This window comes from Parasteatoda tepidariorum, chromosome 5 (genome assembly GCF_982258835.1).
Source record: "Parasteatoda tepidariorum strain Cologne lab strain chromosome 5, Ptep-v5.0, whole genome shotgun sequence".
Classification (NCBI taxonomy): domain Eukaryota; kingdom Metazoa; phylum Arthropoda; class Arachnida; order Araneae; family Theridiidae; genus Parasteatoda; species Parasteatoda tepidariorum.
Genome location: NC_141759.1, coordinates 20,228,227 through 20,249,549, shown reverse-complemented (window position 1 = coordinate 20,249,549; position 21,323 = coordinate 20,228,227). Strand labels below are relative to the sequence as shown.

The following is a 21,323-nucleotide window of genomic DNA, read 5'->3' as shown; positions in this document are numbered from 1 at the left end:
TATCTTCACAAAATATGCTTAGTAGAAATGTTAAATATTACAGTTTACATCATTAATATCTAATTGTTTTTAATTAAATTTCCTAAAGAGTTTATTTTTAGTTCTTATGTATTAATGGTATTATGTATTTATGGTAGTTCTTATGTGTTAATTTTTTATTAAACAATTCGAAATATTGACCACCATTTAAGATAAATATGAATATAATTGTTGTATACAATGCCATTTAATATGGTAGTAATTTTGAAGCAAATAGCTTTATATTTTAAGAAGTATGTAATATTTATGAATTGGGTAGTCAGGCTAGAAACATGGTAACAGAGAATGGTTTATAATGCCAATATAAAGATTAAACGCTTGTTTCAATTTTGTACATTTAATAATAAGGAAGAAATAAATATGATAATCGTAAAATAATCCATATATTTTTTTCTTTTTTTGTAGAAGCATAGTTAAATTGTATTCAGTAAGGAAAAAGAAATATTTTGCTGAAGTGAAAAAAGAAAATAATTTTTTTCTGTATTGAAAAAAAAAAAAAAAAAAAAAAACGTGTCTATACAAAAAAAATGACAGCATTTAACAATGTCAATTTTATTCATAAAAGTCTCATTTAGAGATAAAGATATTCAACAAAAAATATGAAATAATAATAAAAAAATGGTAGCAAATTTGCTGTTTATATTATTAAGTAGTTCATCGTTTTATTAACCCCCCGTTTTATTCACCACCAGTTTTATTTTGAAAACAAAATCAGAGATTTACTTTTTTCCTTATTTAGCGCGAAACTGAATAATTTTGCCCTCGGCACCACTTTTTAAGAATTTTAAAAAGCTATTAATATTAGAATTTTTAAATTTACATTATGTTCTGCATTTTATTTATACAGGAGACAAGGTTCGTAAATCTCGACTTGATTACTGTTTTAAGCATTTATTCTATTAACGTTGATCACCTTTAACATACCTGCCAACTCTCCCGGATTTTGCGGGAGATTTTATTTTCATATTTAAAGTGGTAGTAAATATATACTATTTTTTCTTTTATAAATTTAATTTTAAATGATTTTGATCACCACTATTCTTACAAAAATTAAGCTTATATATTAATATGCGTTACTATTATGGTATCCAATTTAATTTTTTTCAAATACAACGTATTTGTTTGCTTAAAATTGAAGTTTTAATTCCATTTTAATACCACTGGGAAAAATGATAATGGAAGGGATTAAAAGTTGGCAGGTCTGCCTTTATTGTTTTGTATAGAATTTTAATACGTAATTTCTTCATATAATAATTAGTTTGGTGTTTTTTTTCCTCCAGGTTAATAAAGAAACGTCATGCCAGGAGTGACGAATGGTCCGAAATGGATAAATAAGGACAATCACTTGAGGTAGGTTTATGTAATTTTTTCAAATTTATTAGATTTATTTCCTAGAAAAAACACTTGTTTGATGATGTTTTTGTTACAATATTCATTTCATTTAGTAATAAATGATGTAGTTCATGGTCTTTTATAGATAAACAGCGGTAAGCAATAGTTAGTAGTGACAAAGAAGTGAAAGGTAGGGCTAAATTTCTAATTTAATGCATGATTGCTCTTTTCGGGAAAATATATACTAGTGGTAGCTAAATTTATGATTCTTTATTTTGTAGATTTGATTGGAAGTTATAATATACACCACGACATATTGCTGATTCAAAATTTGATATTAAATACTGCTCTGTGCAATGCAGCCTTAAAAATGTTGGAAAATAGCAAAAATTCCGAACGTTTTAGTTTTTAATTGCTTACTACTCTATATAATTTTTTTCAAAATAGCATAGTACTTGGTAGCTCTGTAAATGTTATAAGGATTATTATTTTCGCCAAGGCTGTCAAAGTTCTATGCTTTTTTCCTGTAGTGTTAACTAAGTAAATGTCTTAGTGTGCGATGTGTTATTTTCCGATTCACACTGCATGAGAATGTTTCAAAAGTTCTTATAAAAAGTCACTTTCTTCTAGCTCTTGAGACTTTTAAAATGTTGTAAAAATTATGAAAGCTTTAGTCTTTGATTAACAATCGTTCTATGATATATTCTGCAATAAGCGTAGTAGTTGGTCCTGTCCTGATTTCAGCCTTCTGTAATATCCAGAGAATTTCAGTTGATATCAAGAGAGTGGAAAAAAATGATTCCCTTCTACCAGTAAAAAGTTATAAACGTTAAAGAAATATTTAATCCGTTACCAATATTTTAAGGAAGGAATAGTATTTGCGTAATATAGTATTTTAAGAACTTAGTTTAACATTATGTGGTGGTATTGTCCTTCCATTTCCTATTATTTTTGACGTATCATTTTGTTTGCTACGTCTTGTGTGCATACGTGTGCGGGCAATAACAAAGATTGTCCGCAAAAAGAGATATAAAAGCAAACGGCCTTAAGGGTTTAGGAAATAAATTGCTTTTATCAATTTCGATCGATCAAAATATATCTATAAATTTTTCGACGTCGTAACTAAAGAAATAACTTGCCCAGTTTTCAGAAAAAAATTTATGAAATGGTAGCAAAACCTCTGAATTTAATGAATGAATTTAAGCTTCGTAAAATGATTTTAAGCTATTTTCCTCACCATAATGTATAAATAATTCAAAAGTTCATATGAAATGCTGTTCTGGTTGATATGTCTTCTCTTGATGAGCCTTTTAAGATAATTGATAATAGACCAAAAGGTAAATAAATTCAATAATTGTATGCTTTGTAGTAGTAGTTTTAACAGCGTTACACTGGAGCTCCATAATGGGCTATTGGCGACGGTCTGGAAACATCCCTGTGGATGATCCAAAGACACACCATCGCAACTTTGCTCCTTTTCAGAGAGGATGGCTCCTCCGTTTCGGTAGCTCGACGAGGTGCGCACTATGTTGACATTTTCAGGCAGAACAGTTTCACGAGGTTCAATACTGCACACCCTTGGTCCCTTCGCATTATGATCAAAGTAGTCACCCACCAGCGGACTGACCACAGCCAGTGATGCCTCACTTCCGGTGATCTGCTCGGAACCGTGTCTTAATGATCAGTTCACTGCGGGACTATTGTATGTTTTTGTCTTTAATTCTTTACCCCTTTAAAAATCTTTTGCTGAAATGAGAACGAAGCAAGTGATATTTTCAGGGATATTTATTCATCAGAGAAAATAACATTAAGTGGTCGCATAAATATGGACATAAATAATGTAACAGAATTGTTTTTGCTTTGACATGACTAATCATCATTAGTTTTGAGTATGTTTGCAAGATAATTTTTATTTCTAGTTAGGTGTAGGTAAGTAAAAAGAGGCAAAGAATTATTTTTTTTCTACGACTTTTTTATTTCAATTTAGTAACCATTCAAAAAACTGGTACTTTTACACTCTTCATCAACTAAGACAAACAATTATAACGTGAAATTATAATTAACAAAACAAATATTGTGTTGCATTTATACTGGTAATTTGTAAAATCTGAAATCAGATTTACTTGGAAAGCACGATTCACAAATCAAGATGAAAAGGAAAAAGGACCATCGGGGCCCTAAAAGCCCTGAGAAATAATATGACTATGACTATGGACATGCATAAGTCGACCGCTAAATTTTCTGTCCTGTAAAGATTTAAGGACGAATGGACTCTTTATTTTTTTATTGTTTCTTATTTTTCCTATTTTTTCAGTACATCTCTATGAGAATTTTTTCTAACGAGATTATTTCATTTTAAAGTAGTGCATTTTAAAGTACTAAATTATTAAATTCAAATTTTATTAAATTTTATAATTTACTACCACGATTAAATATTTTATGGATGTACCATTTTGTGTAGGGCAACATAATGATATTCATTAAGCTGTAATTTGAAGAAAAAGAGGAAATTTTAAGAGCCGCAATTACTTTCTCATAAGAGGAGAAAGGTTAGCATCATATATTGAACCACTGTATATATCTTATCAAAGGTAGATGAATTAAGATTTCTTCACTTCATCTTCGAAACAATGGTTTATTTGAAGTTATCATTTACTTTTTATGATAAGAAAATGGAAATGTTTAAAACTTTGACTGCTGAAAGTACTTTTATCTTCAAATCAAATATTATCACTCCCCACACAGATTGAGCCGAACTGATTTTTCAACTGAAGTGAATCACATAGGGTTGGCGAAAAATAAATACAAACGTTACGCTGGATTTTACATATAGCGTGGAAGTCAGTAAAGCATTATTTTATCTCACTGTTTTTTGAAAAAGAAAAAAAAAAAACATTTTTATCTAAAGTTCTTTTTTTTTTTTTTTAAGTTCAAATATTGTGCAAATGAAATACATCGCAACTGAGTATAGGCGTTTTTATTTATTTATTTATTTATTTGCTATAGCTATAGAAATTAATGATTGCTGACACCCAAAACAATGTAATACGGGAAGAAAATATTCAATCACCGTATTTTTTGCAGAAATAAATTAGATATTTCAACAAAACTTATCTGAAAATAAAAAATATGAAATGCGCATTTAAAATAATTCATTTCTACGTCTTACGCAGAGAGAAGACTCGTGATATCAATAAATAATACTGGAAAAAATTTCTTTTTTGTTTACCGTTACATAAGATATTTTTTTAACGGATTTCGGTTATATTAACGTCACTGATTTCAAATCTGTAATTGTTTTCTTAATATTAGCCTCCACTATCGAATTAAAATATCATACCCGCCTCCTTCGGATCGATATATATTTACTATTATAAAATAAACTATTCTGGTAACTACAAACATAGTAATATAAAAAAAGATTATATTAATATTACTACTACCACGTTTTAGTTTTTCCTGATGCAATGAAACCTGGGATCGCCCCAAAAAATTAAATTGTAGCAAATTTTGGCTTAATTGATTTTGACCATCGCGATCTTTAACTAATTAGCAGATGTACATAAAATACCTGATAAATGATGATGTTGTGATGTTTTATGTAATAATATAGGCTTAAATACGGATCTTTATATATATATATATAACCGTCGTTAAACAGCAGGTCCAATTTTTCAATTTTTGGGCTTACGACTGCTAATGTTCAACTCCGTACCCTTGTAATTTTGAACCCTATCCAGTAGACAAGGAAACTCCTGGATTAGTACCCCCAGAGGTATAGATTTGTAATGGGGACATGGAGGACTTTGTGACCCGACAGATTTAACTTGCATAAGTCACCATTTACTACACGGGAAGTCTTCGGCCGGCGGGGATCGAATCCACGACCTCTTGGACATTGGCCCAGTGCCCTAACAACCAGGCTGTTCCGGTCCAAATACAGATGTTGTCTACCCTTTTATTAGGAATTTAAATTTGCTGACAATTTGCCTTGCAGAGAAACCGACTGTTCCACATAAGATCACCAAAATTAAAGACTTACATGAGCTGTAATAGAACTGCTATTACGGGTACAAATATTACCTCATTAAAAACTTCGTTAACTTCAGAAATATATAAATAGGAAATAACAGTCGACATGTTTCAAGCTCTCAAATTAGGAGCCAATTTTCAAGACTAGCCAGACGTGATTGCGAAAGAAACAAAAGTGATTTAAAATAACAGAAATAAAGTTGCCAAAGATGGAAAAAAATGATTTATAGGAATAAAGAAAGATTCTATGGTATCAAGATGAGCTTATGTGACTGGGGTGGAAATAATTTAGTCACTGTCGAAATTGAATTTATACGCAAGATCCCAACAATGTGCAAAAAATAATGTAATATTCTTATTTGGCTTGAGTTAAAACGCACCATCGATATATTACCGTACATTTATAGATATCTTATGTATAAGTAGTGGTGGTCAAATTAATTTTAGATTCAATTTATAAATAAAAGAAATAAATAGAAAGCATAAATTTCACATCTCTTTTAGCAAAAAAATAAAATTTTAAGCAAAATGCGTAAAAGTTGGCGGACATGCAAATGTATTCAGACGTAATTATTCATGATAATTTGATAATTACTTTAAAGCAGAGGTACTCTGAAATTACATTTGTATACAGATCTCTAATCATACAAATTTTCTGATACTTATTGTATTTATTTGCAGTGATTCTGATTCTTTTTCTCACGGAATGGCACCACAAAGGCATCACGAAGTCAAAAGTAATTCTGGTTCTCAATATTCAAATGGATACAACACAGGTAATCATGGTTTTGTTTACTAGATAAAATATTTAAATTCAAATACTAGAATACTTAATTTATATTTTAAAAGTAATATAATTGTAAACTGATGAAGAAATTATATCTGTTCTGGTGTTATCAAAAAATAATTATTGCTTACTCCTGTATTCAAACTTTTGTATTTAAAGAAAAGTATTACAAACTAGTGGTCTGCGCCCCCTTCTCGCTAACACTCGCCAACCCCAGAAAATTGTTACGCAATCTTATATGGTTTGCTTCGCAAACCATGCTCGCTTCGCTCGCTGCTAACTTAGGTACATTGCAAATTCACAAAATTCTAAGAATTCAAAACAATCAATCAAATCCATATAAAAACATTTTTTTAAAAAAAAATTACATCTTTTTAGTAAATACTAAGTCATTAAAATAAATTTGAATTCAAATAAATGATATGTAATTCGTTAAACCTATTAGAAATGTGCTATAGTGTAATTCGTGATAAAAATCAAAAATCATCAAATAAATTCGTAATATATAAATTCGTGAAAAAAAGCGCTTTCGACAAAATACTAAAATAGAGATCTATCGACAAAGACTACTCACTTCTGCCTAGTTTAATAGTATGAGATTGCCGCAGCTGATGCTCTCTGGTTATTTCAGTTTCCGTTTTTAAAAGCGCTATTTGTTGAGCATGTAACATTTTTAGCGGCAATCATTGGTCGATCCGCCGTGTAAGAGAAATAGTAACGTAAACAAAACAAAGCAAACGTTGCCACCGGCGGAAAAGAAATGCAGCCAAAATTTGGGAGCCACGTAAGATAATTATATATATTAGATTTTTAAGGAAACTAAATCAAATTAATTATTTTTATCTATCATAAGTCACTTAATGGACCTAGGAACGTTTAGAAAAACGTGACATTTGAAAAGAATGCTTTTACCCTAGCATAAATACGGAAGGAAATCAAAATATTTTGATAATTTTTATGGTTATAACCACTAAATTTTGAAAAAATATTCTGGTTTTCTGCATAAATTACCCCTCCTAACCCTGTCTCAGGGCTGCCAAAGGTTTCCCAAAGTATTTAAAGCGATAGAAAATACATAAAATGTGTTTTCTGCTTTTTTAACATTTACCATATAATGTTCATAATCTCCATTAATAACTCGGTAATCAAATGCGTGTATAGAAATTGGACATCTATAGAGTTAGGGCCGTGTTGGATCAGGGGATAGAGTGTTTTCCATCAAATGAGGTAACCCAGATTCGAATCCTAATGGTGAAATCGAATTCTGTTCTCTGTCCACAGTGCTGACGTAAAATATTCTCACTGGTAGACGAATCATTGATTAAAATTCACTTGCCGCCTGATAAACCATGGGAGGTTTTCGTGGTTTTCCTCTAAATGTAACGCAAATGCGGGTTACTTCCATCAAAAAATCCTCCACGAAGGCTAGTTTGTCTTATTGCTTAATCCAGGAGTTCCCTTGTCTCCTGGTTGGGCTTAAAATTACAAGGCTACGGAGCTGAACATTGATAGTCGTTGACTTTGTTTTCTAAAGGCAGGCACTGAACTTGTCGTTCTTCGCCATCGAAGGTGCCAGAAGTGTTGCTTATTTTGGCTTGCCTTGTGAGCACCTTGTGACCAAAATCACGAAGGAGAGCAACATTACCCACGCTACACTGTCACAGATGCAAGTTCATTGGATGGGCCAAATTCACAACAGAGGACAACACGCACAGAGAAACATTCATGCCCTGTGCAGGATTCGAACCTGCAGCCATTGGCTTCGCAGTCAGACACGCTAACCGCTCGTCCACCAGGCCTTGCTGATAGTTGCAAACTGCGAATTAGGTCTGCAGTCCAACACTAGTTATAAATTTTAAAAAAAATTTATTCGGTAAAATTTAATTAAGCTGAAATTGCTGCTACTTTAAGGGAAGCCCCACTTCCTTAAATATGTAGTTTCTTACTAGATGGTATCAAATATTAAATGTTTAGTTTTCTTACTAGTTAGTGTTTTTTGTATTAAAGATTTGAGCCGGCATTATTTCGAATCTATACATAAGTTGTAGTTCTTACACAGATCTGAAGAGGTAGCTGAAACGTTAGAAATGTAGCAGCTGAAATGAAACAATATACTACCCTTTTAAAAGTTTAAAAGACAGTAGATTTGCTTTTATGAATAGATTATGAAGTTAAAAGCAATATCATAAATACATAACTAAAATGTTTAATATTTTATGAAAATATGTGTCAAAATATATATTCAGTAGCAGTCAGTAATAGTCAAAATATATATTCAGTAAATATTTTGAAGTTAAGAGAGCGCTAAATCGTGGGAGAAACTTTTCATGGTCAATTTGTTTTTTTTTTAAATTCTTTTTTAGAAAATTTAGTTTTGTGAAAATTGAGTTTACGTAAGCCTAGAGTAAAACATGAAGTTATATACGCATAAAAAATGTATTCAAATATCAAACTGCAAGCAAATTACTTCAGCATAAAATTACCTCTGAGTAATTCTGTTCGCTTTTCGATATTTTGAAAGCATTTATTCAACATTTGGAGCTTCATAACATTAAATTACTTACGTAGATGAAAGAGAGTTTTACATGAATAGTTCTCCCCTCGTATAGAGTCCTTTTAAATCCCACAGCGTAATCCTAAGTAATCCTGCCATAATTCGTTTGCAGTTTGACTTTTTTAAAACGTTTTCCTGTATTTGAATATTCATGATTTACTCTACCTTATGCAAACCCACTGACCCGGAATCCCGCATTCCCTTTTTCTGAGTTCAATTTCAACACATTGAATTTGAAATGTCTCACGTTGATAAAATAGAATTGGATATAAAGTGTTATTCCTTGATAAAACGTCCTCTTAAGGGTGTTTTTCAAAGGCTCCGTCGTTATATGAAATGATGTTTTTTTGCGAATAATATGCAATTTTTATGACTGCTGTGAGTTGGCCAACTGTTACTCATGACTGTGAGGTCAATTTAGCCAATCTAAAGCCAGCGCTGTCTACTCTTATTTTGAAAGCGGCACGAAACGTGAATGTGGAGAAAAGACATAGTTTTGTGAAAAGCGTTTGTGACCTAACTTTTTAAGATTTGAAAACTTACTTCAATGCTGAATTACCTGGGCTCATAAAAATTTGCGATAACTGAGAATAAGGCAGAAATTTTGATGATTTTCATTGTAGGTGGGAATATGTCACCAAATTGGCGATTTTTAACACGTTGAATGCCGCGCTAATTTTACATGGCTTGCCCGTCTAGCCAAACGGCAAATAAGCAGAGATACCAACTGCTCCGGACACGCCAAAATAATTAAAATAACGGTAAATAGCTACAAACTAAATTTTGCAAATATTTGACTATTTTTGCTTGCTTTTTAAAAGGTTATACATGATATATCTACTATAAAGTGATGAATTATGTAAGCCTGTGAATTATTTAGAAATAGTAGTGGATAAAAATCTAATAAATTGAATTTATTAAACCAAGAATCACAATTGATAAACTACCACTTGAAAATATTTATTCGCTGTCCGGAGCAAGTTGGCATCTCTGTGTATATAAATAAAACTATTTTTGTGTGTTCTATATTGAATTAATTTCTTCAAACCATTTTAGTAACGATAATATTAAAAAAAAGAAAAAATTACTCGATTTATGTGTTTCTCATAATCTTGGCTTCGCCGGTCACCGGTGACCCCTATGGCATTCAACGTGTTAAAAAAAGTTTAATAACTCTTAAAGTATAGTAGTTATTTGTCTGTTTTGAAGCCCAGATAACTCTTCACAGCAAGATTAGATAGATAGGAACTTAAACTATGGCTTTTTTTATTTTCCTTGGCTATAGAGCTACGTTTTACTCATAAAAACTTGATTGCTTTTAAATGTTGTTTTGAACCGAACAGTCTATAAATTTTTTCTAGATATATCTACTAAAATTGTTTAATCGGCAAGTGAATTCCGACAAAAGCTATGCAGAACCAAATAACCTTTAATGACCTTGATTACAATGTGTGCATCCATATAAATCGCATCCATGTTTGTAGGAAAACGCACCAATGAATTCATTTTCGAATCGCAGGAAGTCACCCTTTCGGTGCCCTTTGCAATGGTATAGGTGTGGCACCATAGCTTTTTAATCAGATGCCAAGTATTGCACAAGAGAAGTGCGTGAACCGTGCATCCTAAACATCGCTGCATTGAAATTAATTTTCATAAAATAAGTTTACTATGTTTCAGAGAGTGGTTTAGTAACGTGCCTGACTTACTTTCACAATTTCAGATCCAAGCAGTGATCCGGGTGAAAATTATCCAACCTATCTTTTGGAGCATTTGGCGACATTCTCTGTTGGTTCTCAATATGGTGAGCGTATGTTTGTTTTCATGGATTTTTTCTTAAATTTATTGTAATCATGCTTTACCTTTGCACCTCTGAAACCCAGTCATTTTAATATTTTCTGTTTTAAATTATTTTAGAGTGTAACATTTAGTAACAACTACTTTCGTAGCAGTTAACTACACTTGGAAAAAAAAGTGTGCAGTATTACTAGAAAATCTCAAGGAAACTAGGAATTTATAAGCTTTCCTAGCATTGTTACTGAATTAAATTTAGTAAACATATGTATGATAGTAAGTTCAATGCAATAACATTGCTAGAGAAGATTGCGAAATCCCAATAAACATACTTTGTTGACTAAGTTCAAAGTAGTGACGTTTATAGAAAGTTTATGAAATCCTAGTTTCCTAGAAATTTTTTAGTAATATTCCACTCACATTTTTTCAGTGTAGTTACTAGTGTAATTGTTTAGAAAAATTTCTTAGTAGCAACAATATTTATAGTTTAATATTATGATTAATGGCTTACTCTGGTTACTTGGCTCACAAACATTATCTCATGTTTACTTAGTGAAATATTATGCTTAAAGGTTTATTCTGGTTATTTGACGTACAAACATTATCTCGTATTTACTTAGTAAAATGTTATGCTTAATGGTTTATTCTGGTTATTTGGTTTAAGAACATTATCACGTATTTAGTTAGTGAAAGATGATATTTTGCTTCAATTAGCAGTTTGCAAAATTTTGTTTGACAGAATTCGCGTTTACCTTTGAAATATTGAAGAAAAAAATTATCATTGAAATTTAAGATTTTAGTCATGCATACTTTTCGCTACTGTACCACACAGTGATACATTCGAAATGAAAAATTATACTTTATCATTTACTTGAGAAATATATATACTGTCAAACCCCGCTATGGTGAACTCCTGGATATAGTTAACAAAACGTTCACTCCCGTGCCTTGTTATATACATATAATGTTATTTTTTGTGGATATAGTGAACCAAAAAAAAAGAGAGAGAGAGGAAGTTGGATATTATGAACTGCCTTCGACTGATTTTTTTCTTAATTTTCTGATAATTTTGAAATTTCTACCCAAAATACATACATCGATTTTTAAAATCATCTATAAAGTGGAGTGTAGCCGTAAACATTTTTTCTTGTTTGCTTGTTTTATGTCAATTTCCCCTCCCTAAATAAAGGCCGTCCCTAAATTTTTTGTACACAAGACGAAGAATAATAAAAAATCAAATTTAACTCGTCTTTCTTTTTACTACATATTGTTTTTTAGTCATTTTTGTATTTCATTTTATTGGTTATTTAGTTAAATAATGTGTAATAAAAGGGAGAGGGGTTCAGAACTATTAGTTAAAATTGTTTGCTGTATTAAGAAAGTGAACTCCCGGTTATAGTGTACCAAAATTTCGGTCCCTTGAAGGCTCACTATAGCGGGGTTTAACTATGTACACATATATAAAAGAAAAAGTGAATGTAGCATTCAATAGTGTTTAGTAATGTAACGTTCATTTCTAGTACTTTGCATAAAGTTTTAAAAAAAGTGAACCCATACCAAGAAAAATGGCGTTGAAAAAGAAGTTTAAACCTATTTTTGTTTTGTTTCGGTTCAGTATTTGTAATGACAGAAAAGTTGTGATTTTCTTCCAAAAATCGTTAATGGTAAGGGTTAGATTAATTTTGCGATTATTTCACAAGGCTCACATCGTCATAATAGCAGCCAATGAAATATTCTGATTGCTTAAAAAGATTCCTCAAAACATATCTGACTATTTTTGATCTTTTCTAGGAATGATTTTAAAAAAAAATACTAAGACTACAAAAGGAAAATTTTATTTCTCGTTATCTAGTTAATGTTCTGATACTCTAATGAAGGATACTGCTTACCTATATACATTTAATATATTTATAGGTAATGGTAATTGAAATAATTTTAATATAAATTTATGAAACCAAAAATGAATCCTTATCACTCCAAGCTTACCTCTCACAGTTACTTTTAAATTACCTACGAATTTAAATGCTACATTTTTTTTAAGTCTTAATGCTTAGTGTCCTCTATAATTAGTGGTTTTTAGGTACTATATGACTTGAGTGCAGACAATAATGTTTCGAATTGTAAGCTTCGAAAAACAATTTTAATTAAAGTATTAAATTATCCGATCCAATACACAATTAAAGTATTAATTATCTTTGAAATTGAGTGCAACCTCATCTCTACGTTTTTATACATTTATCTCTCAAAATAAGAAGTATTTTTATGGCTCACTTTCAGGCATATCCACGCCAAAGGATGGACTTCGTAGATTGTTGCAGATGGAGAAATCCAGTGGCATATGGACTCAGAAAATGCAGATGAGATTGGAAAAGAAATGGGTAGTCATTATTGACAATGAAAATGGCGTAAGTAACTGTGCTGAGGAACTGTTTTTTCTTCTTTCACCTAAATTCATGATAGATAACCAGTCCAGTAAAAAGTTGACTGATTTTAAAATCTAGGAAGCAAATGATAGAGAAAAGAAACAAGCAGCACATATTTGCGAAAGCTGTAAAAAATTTATTATTAAATTTTGGAATTTAGTCACAAAAATTATCAATTGAGGACCCTATCCGCAGTATAATGTTTTTCAAAAAAATATAGATGCCATGGAACAGTGATATAAATTGTGTTGTTTCAGCAACCAGAATCATAAGGTGTTCAACTTAATAATTCGCTATGACCGCCTCCTTTCTTTTTTCAACGTTAAAACTGATCCCCCTGGTAATCGATGGCTTGCGGCGCCATTCGTTGGGAACTTTTGCAACTGAATGCCAAAATTTCGGTGTAAAATATTTGCAACTTTTACAATAGACATACCGTTTGTTTCATTCGTCTATCACCCTTTGTTTCCGAATTGTTTAATTTTGAGATCAGGCAGTCATCTGCTGGACACTCAATACATAATAATTGAGACAAATTAAGTGGTTAAACTTGAACTGACCATCTTTATAGGCTACTAACTCCGATTCTACTGAACCAGCTCAAATAAAACATCAAATAAATTACCTAAAATGGACCTAAATTATATAATAAATTACCATTTCAGTTGCAAAACATCCAAATATAATCTTCTTTTAAGTGTGCTTTATTTGAATTTGTGATGAACATTGACGATTTAGATCTCTATTTTTCACTTTAAAGAAAGCATTTGATTTTTTATACCAGTCTTGTGCCAATCCAAATGAATTTCTTATGTTGCCTTTGTTATGTTATTTTGTTATTTTTTTATATGATTTCATGCATTTTTTTTTGTTTTCTATTATTACAGTGTTTAACAATATATGACGTCTTATGATGAGCAAAATAATTTATGATTTTAATACCCCCCCCCCTTTTTTTTTAAATTTCTATTTTAAATTTATTGTATTACTTTTCTTTGTCGCCTGGACAGGATTTTCCTCTTGACGACGAATATATATTCTTTGTATTTATGTGTTTTTAATAAAGTTGTATTTGTTTGTTTGAAAAAAAAATATGCGTTAATTTGATAATGGGACCTAGATTTCCATAGAAAACACTGTTACGAGTTTAGCCTTCAGATGGCGCTATAAAGCAGTAATAAGAACGATAATAGCTCAAAACTTAGAGCGGAACTACTGCGTGGTTTCAGTGCATACTTTGTTAGTCATCAATATGCATATGCTAATATATGTGATTATAAACAATATTAGACATTTCAGAAAGAAAAAAATTTCAAAGACTATTTTCAGTGATAACTCGTTTTATTTCTCTTTTTCATTTTTTTAAAAAAAATTAGAAATTTTTAAGTTACAATATCAAAGTTAGAAAAATATTTAACTTGAATATTTCGGAATTAAAAAGAAAAAGGAATTCTTATTGAGGGGCAATCATATTGGTTGTTAAAATTTCCTTCTACCTGTTATATTTAACAACGATATGATTAACAAAACGCATTTTTTTCGTGCTCATGTCATTGCTAGCATTAATTTATTTATATATTTTATTTATTTATATATTTTTATTTTATTTATATATTTTTTTCATTTTATTCATTTCCTTACTTTATGACATTTCTTCACAATTTAATTTAAATTTCGTGTGGCATCTTTTTCGTATGCATGTTTATTATTCAATAAATATATGTAATGCAACTTTAATATGTTAAACACAAATAAACTAAGATGAAATAAAATTAAAAAATATACTAATTCTAATGATACTATATAGTTAAGTAAAATAAATGCAAACGCTATAATGTGTCCTAATTAAAAATAAATAAATCGACAGTTTTTTAAAATATATTGCAGGAAAATTAACATGGTTTTAAGAAAGAAAGAAGTTTAAGAAATTTTTTCTACTGAAAATATTTAAAGCTCATAGTCTTATTTAGGATATTCAGTAATAATACTAAAGAGTGTAGCATTAATGTGTGTCTTTGGCTTCCAATGATATTACAATTAAAAAATTTTGGAAATCTGAATAATTCTGCATTAATCACCGTCATTGAGTTTCGATGATTTTGAGTATATTTCTGAGTATATTCAGGATATTTCTGTTATCAATTTTTGAAGTGCGTAATATAATTGGGACACCTAGTACTAATACAAATGAGTGTAGTATTAAAATAGGTCATTGAGTTCCAATGATATCTCTTATAAAATTTTTGAAAGCCTGAATGAACCTGCATTAATCACTGTCATTCGGTTCCAATGATATTTTTGATATAAATTTATTTTAAATTATAAATTTTTGAAGGAGCCCATAATAAAATTTAGGATACCTAGTACGAATAAAAATGAATATAGAATTATTAAGCGTCATTGAGTTCCAATGATATTCCTGTTAAAAATGTTTGGAAACTTGAATGACCCGGCTTTTATCATTGTCATTTAGTTCCAATGATATTTCTGTTATAAATTTTTAAAGAAGCCCATAATAAAATTTAGGATATCTAATACTAATACAAATGAGTGTGGTATTAATAAGAGTCATTGAATTCCAATGTTATTCCTGTTGAAGATGTTTGGAAACCTAAATGACCCTTCATTAATCACTGTCATTCAGTTCCAAAGGTTTTTAAGCTCCAATGAGATATTTCTGTTATAATCTCCTGAAGTCCATGATATAATTTAAGATACCGATTACTAATACAAATGAGTGTAGTATCAATAAGAGTCATTGAGTTCCAATGATATCCCTGTTAAAAAAAATTCGAATACCCATAGTTTAATTTAGGGGTCATAGTGCTTATATTAATGAATGTAACATTAATGTGTGCCATTGTATTGCAAATGATATTGCTAAATTTTCCAGGATGTAAAAAGCTTTTTAATTTTAGGATGTGGTGGAGAGATTCCCTATGAGCTTGATTAGTGAGCCGACTTCTTACACGAGTAACGATCCCAGAGAACTTTACAACAACATTGTTGTGTTTATCGTAAAAGACGATCCTAAAAACAAAAATCAAAACCCTCCAGAAATGCACATATTTCAATGTGCGAGGGTGTCTGTAAGTATTTTACATCAATGTTTATTATAGTATGAATCTATTGGAGTATTTGATTTCTAGATTGCATGTGAAAGAATTATCGTAAATTCCGTTCTTAAATAACAACAAGGGTAACAACAAAATAATCTTCATACATTTTTTTCATGCTTATCGGGTTGAAATTCTCCAAGAAAATGAATAAGCTCACTTTGCTATGTTTGTTATTCTATTTACTTATTATCATTTATTTTAAGTTTGTTATTCGTACTGTATATGAAATTAATAAATTCATCAACAATATTTTGTTCCGAGTAAAAAATGCGCTGCACGGACAAGATACCTTTTCATTTATAATTTATTTTTCCGATTTAGGTAAAATATATTGTCATTCTCAAATTATCGTTATTACTAATGACAAAATATCTTGCCATCTATGAATTGTCTTCGACATTGAGGACAAGATATTTCGATATTTAAAACCTTTTTTTTTTATCCTGGAGGACAAAATATTTCGTCCTTCTTGAATTTCCTTAGCTGCAGACAAGATAAATCTATCGACATTCATTAACTTACTTTGTTGTGAACAAGATAAATTGTCATTCATGAATTTTTTTCTGAGGACAAGATAGTTCGTGCCTTTCATGGATTTTCTTTATCCAAAACATTTTTTTTTCATACTTTGTTGCTTAAATTAAGATCCTTCGATATTTATGAATTTTCTTTGTTTCTGAAGATCTCGTAATTTATAAATTTTACTGATCGACGAGGATAAGACGTCTGACCCTTCATTAATTTTCTACGTTTGTGACTACGAAGATATTGCATCATACGCAAATTTCTTCTGCCGCTTAGGGCAAGGCATCTCACCCTTCAGGATTTTTTTTCCTTTGTTTCTAAAGAAGAGATATCTTGTAATTCATAAATTTTACCGATCGACGAAGAAAAGATGTCTGAAACTTCATTAATTTTCCACGTTTCTGAGGACGAAGATATTGCATCATACGCAAATTTCTTCTGTCACTTAGTGCAAGACATCTCACCCTTCAGGATATTTCTACTTTTCTGAGGACAAAGATATTGCATCATACGCAAATTTCTTCTTCCGCTTAGGGCAAGATATCTTACCGTTCAGGAATTTTCTGCGTTTCTGAGGACGAAGACACTGCATTACACGCAAATTTCTCTTGTCGCTTAGGGCAAGACATCTCACCCTTCAGGAATTTTCTGCGTTCTTGAGGACAAGATACGTAAATTTCTTCTGTCGTAATTTCTAAACGTAATACGTAGACGTCATACGTAAATTTCTTCTGCCTCTGAAAGCAAGATGCGTTATTATTAATTTCTTATAGCTATGGTGAGTTAGATAGTGTAATCTTTCATAAATGCTGGCTCAATACTGAACACAAGTTAATTGATTTCGTATAATATTTTTTTGAGACAAAGTCCTTAAACAATTCCAAAAATGAGGATTCCTTTTAAAAAATAATGTTAGTTATTGCCTCAACACAAAAACAAATAACTTTAGTAGAGTGGGATACTTTTATATTTTCGTAGCGTGCGTAGAAAACTCCAATGTAAATATCTTTCAGCCATAAAAAAGTTATTCGAAAATAAAGTGTTTTATCCGAAGATCAAACACACTGTACAAATTGAAATTACGACGATAACTATAAAAATTTCGTAACTCGGCTCGTAGCTGTAGTAACTCGGAAAACAATTTATTTTTAACCAATCCATTTGTGTTTATGCTCTTGCAACTGACTATCATCCAATTTATTTCTGACATCGATATGTATCTTTTATGTTAATTCCTATTATATCAGTGCGTCCATATGCATCGTAATATATTTTTAAAATAGTGATTGCATGGCTGTAACTTCTTAAATAAATGTTTGCGAAAAAAGATGCAAAATAATTCATATTGTTTTTCTACACAGGCCCAAGAAGTAGTAAACGAAATGAAGATGTTTATTAGTGGTAAATGGAAACCAAGGTAAGCTGTTTTTTTATATTGCTCTGAAGTTCGACTTACTTGAAGAAGTTTTAATGCTCTTTCGGCATAAATATATACTCATATCTGCCAACTTTTAATCGCTTCCATTATGATTTTTCCCAGTGGTATCAAAATGGAATTTAAATTTCAATTTTACGCAAAAGAAAACGTTGTATTTGGAAAAGCTTAAACTGACAACTACGGCAGCAACGCGTATAAATATACATGCTTAATTTTTTTAAGAATAGTGGTGATCAAAATGCTTTAAATATTAAGTTTATAAAGGAAAAAATAATATATATTTACTACCACTTTAAATATAAAAATAAAATTTTATGCCAAATGCGTAAAAGTTGGCAGGTATGTATACTGCATACCTGCCAACTTTTAATCCTTTCCATTATCATTTTTCCCAGTGGTATTAAAATGGAATTAAAACTTCAATTTTAAGCAAACAAATACGTTGTATTTGGAAAAGCTTAAACTGACAACTACGGCAGTAACGCATATTAATATATGTGCTTAATTTTTGTAAGAATAGTGGTGAACAAAAGCATTTAAAAATTAAGTTTATAAAAGGAAAAATAGTATATATTTACTACCACTTTAAATATAAAAATAAAATCTTCTGCAAAATCCGGAAGAGATAGCAGGTATGATACTGGGTTTCAGCAGTCCTTGAAAATTTGTAAGTAGTGGTAGTAAATATAAGTTAAAGCTAGGAATTTAATTTATTTTGATATTCATACTTGCCAACTCTTCCGGATTTTCCGGAAGATTTTATTTTCATATTTAAAGTGGTAGCAATACTCAGGTTATTCCAATTAACTTTTTGAATTATAGTTATAAATGAGTTTGACCAGCACTACATATAAATAATTACAATAAATATATGAAACCATAATAATCCTTGCGTAAGCGAATTTCAACGAGATCAAAATATAAATATATTTTTGAGTCAGATTGTTTTTCGTTTATTGTTTTACAACCACTCTGAAAATCCATTCTCGGAAAGAGTGAAAGTTGGCAGGTATGATATATTACTTTAACATAAAGTCGTTTAGCAAACCGGAATTCGCATGCATATATACTTTCTTTGGAAAACATTTTTTAGTGGTAGTTACACGGAAATTAAAACATCGACATTAGTTTTATTTTCGTCACCACTTTTTAAAAATTTTGAGGCTCGCTGGAACCCTGTATATAACAAATAACATTTTTCAGTGAACAATAAACCATTTTTATACTGGTGTGACTTTGGGATAACGATATTTTTTTTTGTGAATTATAAGCTATTTTCATAATTGTGACTTTAAAATAACACTTTTTAGCAAATGATAAGCTACTATTGTGACTTTGAAACAAGATTTTTTCATACAAAACATACCATTTTTAAAAATGTTATGAATTTTAAATAACGCTTTTTAGAGAATAACATACAATTTTTAAAACTGTGGTGATCATGAAATAACGAGATTTGTTGAATAATATGCTATTTTTTATAAATAATGCAATTTTAAAACGCTTTTTAGATGTTAATATATTAGTTTTATATTTGTTATGACTTTAAAATAATGCTTTTTCGGGAATTACGTACTATTTTTATAATTGTTATGGCTTTTAAATTACGCTTTTTAGAGAATTACTATACTAGTACTATCACTACTATACTATATACACATACTATTTTTATAGCTGTGGTGATTTTGAAAAACTCTTATCAATGTATAATACGCTATTTTTTGCTATTTTTATATACTATGCTATTGAATAACTGCTGCTATTTAAAAACGTTTTTTAGTGATTTATATATTATTTTTATAATTACACAGTGATTTCGAAATAACATTTCTTGCTGATTTTATAACTTGTGTAATGTGCTGATTTTACAACTTGTATTTGAAAATAACGATTTTTAGTAAAAACTATACTATTTTTATTGCTACAGGGATATTGACAACATTAAGTGTATGCATTTAAGCACTTTTCATTATTAAATGAAAAAAGGCTTAACTAGTCAACATGAAAAATAACCTGAATTTTGAAGAAAAAAAATTAAAATCTTGTGATTTTTTTGAATAAAATCGTCTTTGAAACTCATTTAATCAATGTAAGTAAGAGTTATTTTAATTAAATCAAATTTATCTAAGAACAGAAAGACAGTTTAAATGCAATATTATAATTTAATTAATAAATCACTCTATTGCTCCAATGAAAAAAAATATCGAAATAACACTTTTCAAATAAAATATTAAAAAAAAATATATATATATATATATATATATATATATATATATATATATATATATATATATATATATATATATATATATAAAATCTTATGAACAAATTAATGACACTGCAAACAATTAACATGGAGACTAAAACTTATTTTTCATCATACAAAGATAATATAAAAACTGTTTAATGGAGTAATTCCTTAACCCTTTCGCGCCGACTGTCACAAATACGTGACAGCAAAAAACCGTATCAATCAGGGTAAGAAGATAAAACTGGTAATCAAAGTATTTCTTTAGCAGTTTATTTGTGGGCGGAGTTATAATTTTTTGATTTATTTAATTCACCATTACTTTGTTCAAAATAAAACTATTTAGTTATACTTTGAATTAACATTGATTATATATATGATTAAACTAACAATAATTAAAATAAAAGCAAAGTAAGTCTGTCAAATTAGTAACGACTACATTTAAGTTACCGTTTTTTATTTAATTGCAACTTGATTCTGATTTTGTACGAATGCTTTTCTGAATCACCCGTCCCCAAGGGGTTAAAGAATTTCATTTTGAAAGAAAAACTGTGAGGCACTTTAAAAAAAAAGTTTTTATCTATTTTTTTCCTGATTTGTGATTGATTTTTGAAAAAAAAAATTTTGCATTTATAACTAAAAAAATGCAAAGAAAATTTAGATTTTTAGGTTTGATTAACTGTGCATAAACTGCAAGTACATAGAATCCATAATCTGAGAAGAAAAGAAAACGAGAAACAAACACAAAAAAAAAAAAAGTAAAGAGAAAAAAAGATTTAAATTAGAAACGAATAAAAGATATTAAAAAAATTGATGAAATTATTCCAAAAAACTAAAAATTAGGAAACTTAAAAACGGAAAGATATTGAATCATCATTAACTGACACGATCTTATTGGCAAAATAGTGTTTTTCTGTTATTGTATTAATATAACCAAAACAAAATGTATCAATGAAATAGTGTGAGAATGATTCTTTAACAACATTTAATCATGTAAAATTATCATAAAAATTCAAGAAAAACTCAAAACAAAAT

At 29.7% G+C, this 21,323-nt stretch overlaps 1 protein-coding gene across 12 annotated transcripts in view; it reads left to right on the top strand.

Annotated features, from left to right (window-relative positions):
- LOC107453029 (epidermal growth factor receptor kinase substrate 8) overlaps window positions 1-21,323 on the top strand; it is a 151,007-nt gene that overhangs the window by 95,092 nt on the left and 34,592 nt on the right. For 5 of the 12 annotated variants that reach the window (XM_087163500.1, XM_087163495.1, XM_087163496.1 and 2 more), the window contains exons 2-7: window positions 1,320-1,389; window positions 6,085-6,179; window positions 10,465-10,545; window positions 12,813-12,940; window positions 15,877-16,047; window positions 17,964-18,019. In XM_087163500.1, the coding sequence (XP_087019626.1) occupies window positions 1,337-1,389; window positions 6,085-6,179; window positions 10,465-10,545; window positions 12,813-12,940; window positions 15,877-16,047; window positions 17,964-18,019 (584 nt within the window). In that variant the 5' untranslated portion in view covers window positions 1,320-1,336. Of the gene's footprint in view, window positions 1-1,319; window positions 1,390-6,084; window positions 6,180-10,464; window positions 10,552-12,812; window positions 12,941-15,876; window positions 16,048-17,963; window positions 18,020-21,323 lie in introns of all 12 variants that reach the window. The other 7 variants (XM_087163499.1, XM_087163494.1, XM_087163491.1 and 4 more) reach the window with 2 other exon arrangements.